This window comes from Oncorhynchus clarkii, chromosome 30, assembly GCF_045791955.1.
Source record: "Oncorhynchus clarkii lewisi isolate Uvic-CL-2024 chromosome 30, UVic_Ocla_1.0, whole genome shotgun sequence".
Lineage (NCBI taxonomy): Eukaryota > Metazoa > Chordata > Actinopteri > Salmoniformes > Salmonidae > Oncorhynchus > Oncorhynchus clarkii.
In genome coordinates, this window is record NC_092176.1 from 40,067,064 (window position 1) to 40,079,983 (window position 12,920).

At 44.7% G+C, this 12,920-nt stretch overlaps 1 protein-coding gene across 1 annotated transcript in view; it reads left to right on the forward strand.

Moving 5' to 3' along the window:
- LOC139389341 (extracellular matrix organizing protein FRAS1-like) overlaps positions 1 to 12,920 on the forward strand; it is a 342,095-nt gene that overhangs the window by 141,946 nt on the left and 187,229 nt on the right. The window contains exons 4-7 of the mRNA XM_071136017.1: positions 2,767 to 2,859; positions 4,477 to 4,636; positions 11,673 to 11,806; positions 12,067 to 12,150. Coding sequence (XP_070992118.1) covers positions 2,767 to 2,859; positions 4,477 to 4,636; positions 11,673 to 11,806; positions 12,067 to 12,150 — 471 coding nt within the window. The remainder of the gene's footprint in view (positions 1 to 2,766; positions 2,860 to 4,476; positions 4,637 to 11,672; positions 11,807 to 12,066; positions 12,151 to 12,920) is intronic.

Below are 12,920 nucleotides of genomic sequence, written 5' to 3' on the forward strand. Positions count from 1 at the left end.
TAGTTCAGCCTAGAAAGACAGAATGATGATGATGTGATGCAGGAGGACAGATGGGGGAGGTAGTTCAGCCTAGAAAGACAGAATGATGATGATGTGATGCAGGAGGACAGATGGGGGAGGTAGTTCAGCCTAGAAAGACAGAATGATGATGTGTGATGCAGGAGGACAGATGGGGGAGGTAGTTCAGCCTAGAAAGACAGAATGATGATGATGTGATGCAGGAGGACAGATGGGGGAGGTAGTTCAGCCTAGAAAGACAGAATGATGATGTGATGCAGGAGGACAGATGGGGGAGGTAGTTCAGCCTAGAAAGACAGAATGATGATGTGTGATGCAGGAGGACAGATGGGGGAGGTAGTTCAGCCTAGAAAGACAGAATGATGATGTGATGCAGGAGGACAGATGGGGGAGGTAAATCCAAACAGTATATCCGCTCGTTTCAATTCCAATCAATTTAGGAATTTAACCAAATTCCAATTCAACATTTTCGTCATCGAAAAGCATTTTATTTTTTTTGTTTAACCTTTTTTTATCCAGGGTTTTCTCATTGAGATAATATCTCTTTTCCAATAGAGACCTGGTCCAATAGCAGCAGGGGGAACAACGTTTCAGACAAAACAACCTACATACACAACATTAAACAAAACTATAAACACACATACAGTACAACAAAAATATGTTACATTAAAAACCCAAACATCTGGACTAAAAACAATTACACTCTTCTATGATATATATAGTCGTGGCCAAAAGTTTTGAGAATGACACGAAAATAAATTTTCACCAAGTCTGCTGCCTCAGTTTGTATGATGGCAATTTGCATGTACTCCAGAATGTTATCAAGAGTGATCAGATGAATTGCAATTAAGTCCCTATTTGCCATGCAAATTAACTGAATCTCCCCAAAAAATATTTCCACTGCATTTCAGCCCTGCCACAAAAGGACCAGCTGACATCATGTCAGTGATTATCTCGTAAACACAGCTGTGAGTGTTGACGAGGACAAGGCTGGAGATCACTTCGAATAACAGACTGGAAGCTTCAAAAGGAGGGTGGTGCTTGGAATCATTGTTCTTCCTCTGTCAACCATGGTTACCTGCAAGGAAACATGTGCCGTCATCATTGCTTTGCACAAAAGGGGCTTCACCTGGCAAGTTTATTGCTGCCAGTAAGATTGCACCTAAATCAACCATTTATCGGATCATCAAGAACGTCAAGGAGAATGGTTCAATTATTGTGAAGAAGGCTTCAGGGCGCCCAAGAAAGCCCAGCAAGCACCAGGACCTGCTGCGGGATCGGGGCACCACCAGTACAGAGCTTGCTCAGGAATGGCAGCAGGCAGGTGTGAGTGCATCTGCACGCACAGTGAGGCAAGACTTTTGTAGGATAGCCTGGTGTCAAGAAGGGCAGCAAAGAAGCCACTTTTCTCCAGGAAAAACATCAGGGACAGACTGATATTCTGCAAAAGGTACAGGGATTGGACTGCTGAGGACTGGGGTAAAGTCATTTTCAAAGATGAATCCCCTTTCCGATAGTTTGGGGCATCGGGAAAAAAGCTTGTCCGGAGAAGACAAGGTGAGCGCTACCATCAGTCCTGTGTCATGCCAACAGTAAAGCATCCTGAGACCATTCATGTGTGGGGTTGCTTCTCAGCCAAGGGAGTGGGCTCACTCACAATTTTGCCTAAGAACACAGCCATGAATAAAGAATGGTACCAACACATCCTCCGAGAGCAACTTCTCCCAACCATCCAGGAACAGTTTGGTCACAAACAATGCCTTTTCCAGCATGATGGAGCACCTTGCCATAAGGAAAAAGTGATAACTAAGTGGCTCGGGGAACAAAACATTGATATTTTGGGTTCACAGCCAGGAAACTCCCCAGACCTTAATCCCATTGAGAACTTGTGGTCAATCCTCAAGAGGCGGTGGACAAACAAAACCCCACAAATTCTGACAAACTCCAAGCATTGATTATGCAAGAATGGGTTGCCATCAGTCAGGATGTGGCCCAGAAGTTAATTGACAGCATGCCAGGGCAGATTGCAGAGGTTTGAAAAAGAAGGGTCAACACTGTAAATATTGACTCTTTGCATCAACTTCATGTGATTGTCAATAAAAGCCTTTGACACTAATGAAATGCTTGTAATTATACTTCAGTATTCCATAGTAACATCTGACAAAAATATCTGAAGACACTGAGGCAGCAGACTTTGTGGAAATTTGTGTCATTCTCAAAACTTTTGGCCACGACTGTACATTGATCAAGTGTTTAAACTCCACCAACGAAACTAGATCATCACATTTTAAAATGTTCAGGAGAGAATTCCAGGACAATGGTGCTAAGTAACTAAAACTATTTCTACCATGACCTGTTCTAATTTTTGGTACTGTTAGAAGCAAATCAGAATGGGACCGTAATTGATATTTATTTACTGACCTGACTAAGAAAGAACAGAGATAAAATGGCATTTTACCCAATATGACCTTTAAGAGAAATGGAGTTGGGTTTTCCTGAATTGACTGTAATTTAAATATCATTGACCTTTTAACCACAGATCACATTTTGTCTTCCGTTCTGCATTTAGGGTCTAACTGTTTAAATGAATCTGTCTCTATATGTTCCCGTTTTATTGTATTTTTCACTAAAGGGTTATAAAAATAGACCAAAGGAGAAGAGCCATTCACAGTTCTCTTTCCATCCTGCATTAACATGGTTGTCAACTACAGGGAACTGATACTGTATTCTGTCTGTGTGTCTCCTCAGGGAGAGCGGTTGAGGATCCCTCCCAACCAGTGTTGTCCAGAGTGCCTGCCCTCCTCCCAGGGCTCTTGTCAGCATAAAGAAGCTGTTTATGGGGTCAGTAGGTGACACGGTCCACTGTGGAGGACCAGAGAAAACATCTGTCTTCCTCTCTCCTCTCCTCTGTCCCCTCTCCTCTCCTCTCCTCTCCTCTCCTCTCCTCTCCTCTCCTCTGTCCCCTCCTCTCTCCTCTCCTCTCCCCTCTCCTCTCCTCTCCTCTGTCCCCTCTTCTCTCCTCTCTCCTCTCCTCTGTCCCCTCCTCTCTCCTCTCCCCTCTCCTCTCTCCTCTCCCCTCTCCCCTCTCCCCTCTCCCCTCTCCCCTCTCAACACACAATCTCTTTCTTGTTAGCTCCTCCTCTTTCGCCATCTCACACAGAGCCTTTGTCCCAAATCACACCCTATTCTCTGTTTAGTGCACTACTTTTGACCAGAACCCTAAGGGCCCTTGGTGGTGCACTACTGTATGTAGGGAATAGTGTGCCATTTGGGAGCAACGAGAGAGAGATGGCTGGCGGCCAATCTTTTTAGGTAGAACAAGCTTTCTAACAAGCCACTTTGGCCTGAGGTTTAGGATTCCATTGGTGTCTCTGAAGCATCAAGTGTCTTTCACACTTTTCACAAGGCTCTACTCCTGAGGCAGGGAACTCGTGTTTCTTTAGAGGGTTTGCCTGGGTCTTCCAAAAGCTCTCTGTGGGTTGGTGAAGGGGAGAGGAGATTAAACTGTATTCGGGTATATGTGGCACAGTAGCAGAATAATGATTTATGTTGTTATACACTGAAGGTTGTGTTCAACATTTATTTTAGATTGGGGCTAGGAAGGTGAAACAGTGGAGTAGAGATTTATAGATTACAGATAGATTACATTACACTGGATTAGAGATTTATAGATTACTGATAGATTACATTACACTGGATTAGAGATTTATAGATTACAGATAGATTACATTACACTGGAGTAGAGATTTATAGATTACAGATAGATTACATTACACTGGATTAGAGATTTATAGATTACTGATAGATTACATTACACTGGAGTAGAGATTTATAGATTACTGATAGATTACATTACACTGGATTAGAGATTTATAGATTACTGATAGATTACATTACACTGGATTAGAGATTTATAGATTACAGATAGATTACATTACACTGGAGTAGAGATTTATAGATTACTGATAGATTACATTACACTGGATTAGAGATTTATAGATTACAGATAGATTACATTACAGATAGCGGTCAAGATTACATTTTCATTGTCTGTCTGTCTGTCTGTCTGTCTGTCTGTCTGTCTGTCTCTCTCGGTCTGTCTGTCTGTCTGTCTCTCTGTCTGTCTGTCTGTCTGTCTGTCTGTCTGTCTGTCTGTCTGTCTGTCTGTTTGTCTGTCTGTCTGTCTGTCTGTCTCTCTCTCTCGGTCTGTCTGTCTGTCTGTCTGTCTGTCTGTCTGTCTCTCTCTCTCTCGGTCTGTCTGTCTGTCTGTATATATGTCTGTCTGTCTCTCCCTCTCAATTCAATTCAATTCAATTCAAGGGGCTTTATTGGCATGGCAACATATGTTAACATTTCCAAAGCAAGTGAGGTAGATAATATACAAAAGTGAAATAAACAATAAAAATGAAGAGTAAACATTACTCCCTCCCTCCCTCCCCACCATCCACCCATCCACAGCATGACAGTCAGTGGAATGCCCCCCAGTGCCAGGTGTGTGTGTGTTCTGGGGGTAGTGTATCCTGTAGACAGAGACCCTGTCCTCCTCTCACCTGCCCCCCAGACCAGACTGCCTTCACCCCCGCCGGAGACTGCTGCCCCAAGTGTGCCCGTCATGGAGGTAAGTTTCATACCAACTCTGCTTTACTTTCCAGTTTAACACCTCAAAATGGCCTCCAAAGCAACAACAGATCCAGGTCATCTGTCATCAAAATGGTAAATTGAATCCAATAGAAGCCATACTCTTTCAGGCAGGGACCAGAGCTAGGCAGAGGGGCGGTATTGCCTGTACTGTGGTTGGCATCATATAATGTGTAATACTGTTGCCAACCCTTGGGGAAAGCCTGCCAGACTCGGAGTCTGTTTGAGCCGTTGCCTGAGGACTTCAAAAGGTTAGCTGGTATCTGTCAGTTATATTATTTATATGTTGTGGTTGCCCCCTGCAGCGCTACGCATGGCGGCTACATAGCTAGTTAGCGCCTGAACTGGGAATTCCCTTTGCTATTACAAATCTCACGCTGTAAATCCTATAAAGACTTCAGGTGGGATTTCTTTCCAGCGTCTTTGCCTGGCTGACTTCATCGCAGACCTACATTAAAAAAAAAACAACAATATGGTTTTATATGGGTTTATTTTTTCAGATCCTGTATATACAGTGCCTTGCGAAAGTATTCGGCCCCCTTGAACTTTGCGACCTTTTGCCACATTTCATTAACTTAAGGGGGCTGAATAATTGTGCACGCCCAATTTTTCAGTTTTTGATTTGTTAAAAAAGTTTGAAATATCCAATAAATGTCGTTCAACTTCATGATTGTGTCCCACTTGTTGTTGATTCTTCACAAAAAAATACAGTTTTATATCTTTATGTTTGAAGACTGAAATGTGGCAAAGGGTCGCAAAGTTCAAGGGGGCCAAATACTTTCACAAGGCACTGTATATATGGTTAGGACATCTACTTTGGGCATGACACAAGTCATTTTTCCAACAATTGTTTACAGACAGATTATTTCACTTATAATTCACTGTATCACAATTCCAGTGGGTCAGAAGTTTACATACACTAAGTTGACTGTGCCTTTAAACAGCTTGTAAAATTACAAAAAAATGATGTCATGGCTTTAGAAGCTTCTGATAGGCTAATTTACATAATTTGAGTCAATTGGAGGTGTACCTGTGGATGTATTTCAAGGCCTACCTTCAAACTCAGTGTCTCTTTGCTTGACATCATGGGGAAATCAAAATAAATCAGCCAAGTCTTCCGAAAAAAAATTGGAGACCTCCACAAGTCTGGTTCATCCTTGGGAGCAATTTCCAAATGCCTGAAGGTACCATGTTCATCTGTACAAACAATAGTACGCAAGTATAAACACCATAGGACCACGTAGCCGTCATACCACTCAGAAAGGAGACGCGTTCTGTCTCCTAGAGATGAACGTACTTTGGTGCGAAAAGTGCAAATCAATCCCAGAACAACAGCAAAGGATCTTGTGAAGATGCTGGAGGAAACAACATGTACAAAAGTGTCTATATCCACAGTAAAACGAGTCCTATATCGACAGAACCTGAAAGGCCGCTCAGCAAGAAAGAAGCCACTGCTCCAAAATCGCCACAAAAAAGCCAGACTATGGTTTGCAATTGCACATGGGGACAAAGGTCATACTTTTTGGAGAAATGTCCTCTGGTCTGATGAAACAAAAATAGAACTGTTTGGTCAGAATGACCATTGTTATGTTTGGAGGAAAAAGGGGGAGGCTTGCAAGCCGAAGAACACCATCCCAACCGTGAAGCATGGGGTTGGCAGCATCATGTTGTGGGGGTGCTTTGCTGCAGGAGGGACTGGTGCACTTCACAAAATAAATGGCATCATAAGGTAGGAAAATTATGTTGATATATTGAAGCAGCATCTCAAGACATCAGTCGGTAAGTTAAAGCTTGGTTGCAAATGGGTCTTCCAAATGGACAATGAACCCAAGCATACTTCCAAAGTTGTGGCAAAATGGCTTAAGGACAACAAAGTCAAGGTATTGGAGTGGCCATCACAAAGCCTTGACCTCAATTCCATAGAAAATTTCTGGGCATAATTGAAAAAGCGTGCGCGAGCAAGGAGGCCTACAAACCTGACTCAGTTACACCAGCTCTGTCAGGAGGAATGGGACAAAATTCACCCAACGTATTGTGGGAAGCTTGTAGAAGGCTACCCAAAACTTTTGACCCAAGTTAAACAATTTAAAGGCAATGATACCAAATACTAATTGAGGGTATGTAAACTTCTGACACACTGGGAATAAATCATTCTAAGACTATTATTCTGACATTTCACATTCTTAAAATAAAGTGGTGATCCTAACTGACCTAAGACAGGACATTTGTACTAGGATTTAATGTCAGGAATTATGATAAACTGAGTTTCAATGTATTTGACTAAGGTGTATGTAAACTTCCGACTTCAACTGTACACTACCGTTCAAAGGTTAGGGGTCACTTCGAAATGTCCTTAGTTTTTAAAGAACAGCACATTTTTTGTCCATCAGAAATACAGTGTAGACATTGTTAATGTTGTAAATGACTATTGTAGCTGGAAAAGGCAGATTTTTTTTGTGTGGAATATCTACATAGGCGTACAGAGGTCCATTATCAGCAACCATCACTCCTGTGTTCCAATGGAACGTTGTGTTAGCAAACCCAAGTTTATCATTTTAAAAGGCTAATTGATCATTAGAAAACCCTTTTGCAATTATGTTAGCACAGCTGAAAACTGCTGTCCTGATTAAATAAACAATAGAACTGGCCTTCTTTAGACTAGTTGAGTATCTAGAGCATCAGAATCAGAAAAACACTGTACTACTCCCTTCACAGAACAGCGCAAACTGTCTCTAACCAGAATAGAAAGAGGAGTGGGAGGCCCCGGTGCACAACTGAGCAAGAGGACAGGTACATTAGAATTTCTAGTTTGAGAAACAGATGGCTCACAAGTCCTCAACGCATCTTCATTAAATAGTACCCGCAGAACACCAGTCTCAACTTCAACAGTTTAGTGGTGACTCCAGGATGACCAAACACCAGTCTCAACGTTAACAGTTTAGTGGTGACTCCAGGATGACCAAACACCAGTCTCAACTTCAACAGTTTAGTGGTGACTCCAGGATGACCAAACACCAGTCTCAACGTTAACAGTTTAGTGGTGACTCCAGGATGACAAAACACCAGTCTCAACTTCAACAGTTTAGTAGTGACTCCAGGATGCTGGCCTTCTAGGCAGAGTTCCTCTGTCCAGTCTCAACATCAACAGTGAAGAGGTGACTCCAGGATGCTGGCCTTCTAGGCAGAGTTCCTCTGTCCAGTCTCAACATCAACAGTGAAGAGGTGACTCCAGGATGCTGGCCTTCTAGGCAGAGTTCCTCTGTCCAGTCTCAACATCAACAGTGAAGAGGTGACTCCAGGATGCTGGCCTTCTAGGCAGAGTTCCTCTGTCCAGTCTCAACATCAACAGTGAAGAGGTGACTCCAGGATGCTGGCCTTCTAGGCAGAGTTCCTCTGTCCAGTCTCAACATCAACAGTGAAGAGGTGACTCCAGGATGCTGGCCTTCTAGGCAGAGTTCCTCTGTCCAGTCTCAACATCAACAGTGAAGAGGTGACTCCAGGATGCTGGCCTTCTAGGCAGAGTTCCTCTGTCCAGTCTCAACATCAACAGTGAAGAGGTGACTCCAGGATGCTGGCCTTCTAGGCAGAGTTCCTCTGTCCAGTCTCAACATCAACAGTGAAGAGGTGACTCCAGGATGCTGGCCTTCTAGGCAGAGTTCCTCTGTCCAGTGTCTGTGTTCTTTTACCCATCTTAATATTTTCTTTTTATTGGCCAGTCTGAGATAAGGCTTTTTCTTTGCACTCCTCCCCAAAACTTGTCCGCGCAATAATAAAGCGTGAAGCAGACCAAGTCTTTTTGTATGGCTTATTTGATTGAAAATACATTTTGTGGCCTCCTGAGTGGCACCGTGGTCTAAGGCGAGATTTCCCATTTCCCATTGCGCTCTAGTAACTCCTTGTGGCGGGCCGGGAGACTGCAAGCTGACTTCGGTCGCCAGCTGTACGGTGTTTTCTCCGACACATTGGTGCGGTTGGCTTCCGGGTTAATCGACCAGTGTGTCATGAAGCAGTGCGGCTTGGCAGGGTCGTGTTTCTGAAGACGCATGGCTCCCGAGTCCGTATGAGAGTTGCGGCGATGGGACAAGATTGTAACTAACAATTAGATGTCACAAAAAAGAATGAACGTTTCGTAATGTTTCGCGATTTTATATCGCAGTTGACAAGAATGTTCAAAACAAATCGCATTTTATTTGTCACATGTTTCATAGACTAACCAGAGATGGGACCAAGTCGCTATTATTCGAGTCACAAGCAAGTCTTAAGTCACGAGGTTCAAGTCTCCAGTCCAGTCCCAGGTAGAACGAGTCAAGTCCCAAGTAGAACGGGTCAGGCCTCGAGTCAAGTCCAGTCCCAAGTAGAACGGATCGAGCCTCGAGTCCAGTCCCAAGTAGAACGGGTCGAGCCTCGAGTCAAGTCCAGTCCCAAGTAGAACGAGTCGAGCCTCGAGTCCAGTCCAGTCCCAAGTAGAACGGGTTAAGCCTCGAGTCCAGTCCAGTCCCAAGTAGAACGGGTCGAGCCTCGAGTCCAGTCCAGTCCCAAGTAGAACGGGTCGAGCCTCGAGTCCAGTCCAGTCCCAAGTAGAACGGGTCGAGCCTCGAGTCCAGTCCAGCCCCAAGTAGAACGGGTCGAGCCTCGAGTCCAGTCGAGTCCCAAGTAGAACTGGTCGAACCTCGAGTCAAGTCCCAAGTAGAACGGGTCGAGCCTCGAGTCAAGTCCAAGTCATCCATTTTAAGAGCAAGTCGATTCGAGTCACAAGTAATTTCAAGTAATGTTTCGAGTCCAGTTAAAAAAATCTAGACAGTCAATGAGTTGTTCAACTACAAATCTTTGTATATTTATTGAGGTTACCAGACAGCCATTTTAATCATTTTGTCTACAACACATTTTTGATGATGTAATAATTAATTTTAACAACAAGTTCCAAACGCAAGCTTCATAGGTAAATGATGAATTTCAAGCCATTTTGGCTCAACAAAAGACCAGTAAGCCTGTGCCAGTAATTGTTGCTTGATGCCCAATTGCAGGTGAGTAAAGAAAACAGATCATAGTTTGGCTCACCAAATTTTTTCGGGAGCTGCATTAATTTATGTCAGTCCTCCCCCTACAATGTGACGTTTGCGCTGCACCAGATACTATAGCTGTACAGCAAATCAGCAGTCTGTTTGCTAGCTCAGTGATTTCAAACTTTCTTTTGACTTGGGACCCCAAAAAAGGAGCGCTTCAAAGCTAGTGATGCCCGCGCACACGTGCCTGAGCGCACACGTGCAGGAGCGCACACGTGCCTGAGCGCACTTCACATAGGTGTGAAGTGCAACAGAGATTGCGTCATCTCTGGATCTGTTGAGGCGGTATGCGATTTGGAGTCGGTCCAGGGTGTCTGGGATTATGGTGTTGATGAGAGCTATGACCAGCCTTTCATGTGATGGTAAATTAGAACGGTTACCTTGGTTACCCTCTCTTCCCCATCTCTCTTCTCCTTGGACTATGGTGGTCGGATTGAAACATGTAGGTATTACTGACTGGGTCAGGGAGAGGTTGAAAATCTCAGTGAAGACACTTGCCAGCTGGTGTCTTGAGTACACATCCTGGTAATCCATCTGGCCCTTTGAATGTTATCCTGTTTAAAGGTCTTACTCACATCGGCTATGGAGAGGGAGATCAAACAGTCGCCCAGAGCAGCTGGTGCTCTTATGCATGGTTCAGTGTTGCTAGCCTCGAAGCCAGCATAGAAGCGCATTTGGCTTGTCTGGTAGGCTCGTGTCACTGGGCAGCTCACGGCTGGGTTTCCCTTTGTAATCTTCAATAGTTTGCAAGTCCTGCCACACCTGACGAGTGTCAAGGCGGTATAGCAGGATACGATCTTAGTCCTGTATTGACGCTTTGCCAGTTTGATCGCTCGTCGGAGACCATAGCGGGATTTCTCATAAGCGTCCGGATGAGTGGCCTGCTGCTTGAAAGCGGCAGCTCTAGCCTTTAGCTCAGTGCAGATGTCCACTCCTCCTGCCCACCTTACGCCTTTGCGGATATTTATTCCCATTGTTAGAACAGACAGTTCAATATCTTGTCAGTGTATAGATCATATTTGTTCTGACTCCACTTGCACTTGTTCCTGTGTTAAGGACCCCTGGGGCTGTCCACTCTACTGCCAGATGTATAATACTCTGTTCCTGTGTTAAGGACCCCTGGGGCTGTCCACTCTACTGCCAGATGTATAATACTCTGTTCCTGTGTTAAGGACCCCTGGGGGCTGTCCACTCTACTGCCAGATGTATAATACTCTGTTCCTGTGTTAAGGACCCCTGGGGGCTGTCCACTCTACTGCCAGATGTATAATACTCTGTTCCTGTGTTAAGGACCCCTGGGGGCTGTCCACTCTACTGCCAGATGTATAATACTCTGTTCCTGTGTTAGGGACCCCTGGGGCTGTCCACTCTACTGCCAGATGTATAATACTCTGTTCCTGTGTTAGGGACCCCTGGGGCTGTCCACTCTACTGCCAGATGTATAATACTCTGTTCCTGTGTTAGGAACACCTGGGGCTGTCCACTCTACTGCCAGATGTATAATACTCTGTTCCTGGGTTAGGGACCCCTGGGGCTGTCCACTCTACTGCCAGATGTATAATACTCTGTTCCTGTGTTAGGAACACCTGGGGCTGTCCACTCTACTGCCAGATGTATAATACTCTGTTCCTGGGTTAGGGACCCCTGGGGCTGTCCACTCTACTGCCAGATGTATAATACTCTGTTCCTGTGTTAGGGACCCCTGGGGCTGTCCACTCTACTGCCTGATGTATAATACATACCATACATTATCTATTGCATCTCACTAACGGGTGTAGTGAGTGTACACACACACACACACTTTACTGTACTTACACTCTGTGCATGGTGTGTGTGTGTGTGTGTGTGTGTGTGTGTGTGTGTGTGTGTGTGTGTGTGTGTGTGTGTGTGTGTGTGTGTGTGTGTGTATGTGCGTGTGTGTATGTGTGTGTGTGTGTGTGTGTGTCTCCACAGCCTCCTGTTCCTGGGAGGACCATGAGTACAGGGATGGGGAAGAGTGGAGTCCCAGCCCGTGCTCTAAGTGTGTGTGTAATAACGGCCTACCTCAGTGTTATGCAGCAGAGTGCCAACCTGTCGCCTGCAAACCGGTTAGTACTACTGTCACACACACACACACACACACACACACACACACACACACACACACGCGCGCGCGCACATACACACACACACACACGCGCACATACACACACACACGCACACAAACACTCACGCACACACGCACGTACTCACACACACATTGTGATTCCATTGCCGCACAATTTGTCACACGTCTGATGTGTGTGTGTGTGTGTGTGTGTGTGTGTGTGTGTGTGTGTGTGTGTGTGTGTGTGTGTGTCTCCAACAGCTCGATAATCTGGTGATCCAGCCAGGACATTGCTGCCCACAGTGTGTCCCCAACCCTTGCCTCTCCGCTGGGAAGGAGTACAAGGTACTGTCACTTAGTTATGCACTGTTCTGAGAGAGTGAGACAGAGAGAGAGAGTGAGACAGAGAGAGAGAGTGAGACAGAGACAGAGAGTGAGACAGAGACAGAGAGTGAGACAGAGAGAGAGAGTGAGACAGAGAGAGAGAGTGAGACAGAGACAGAGAGAGAGAGTGAGATAAAGAGAGAGAGTGAGACAGAGACAGAGAGAGTGAGACAAAGACAGAGAGTGAGACAGAGACAGAGAGAGAGTGAGACAGAGAGAGAGAGTGAGATAGAGACAGAGAGAAAGAAGTAGAAGGAGAGTGAAGTACTTTTGTTTGCACACAAAAGTTAGAACACACCTACTCATTCCAGGGTTTAATTTTTTAAAACTATTTTCTACATTGTAGAATAATAGTGAAGACACCAGAACTATGAACTAAGGTGGTTGAGAGAATGCCAGCTGTCTTGAGTGTGCAAAGCTGTCTTCAAGGCAAAGGGTGACTACTTTGAAGAATCTAAAATACATTTTAACGTTTTTGGTTACTACATGACTCCATATGTGTTATTTCATAGTTGTGATATCTTCACTGTTATTCTACAATGTAGAAAATAGTACAAATGAATAAAAACCCTGGAATGAGCAGGTGTTCTAGAACTAGTTACTGGTACCGTATGTGACCGAGGATTTATGTGACAGAATGTGAGTCTCTGCTTTTCAGCACGGTTTTAACAGGGTGTCTCTGAGAAGTGTGTTGTGTGTGTGTGTGCCTGTGTGGGTGTGTGTCCTCTCTT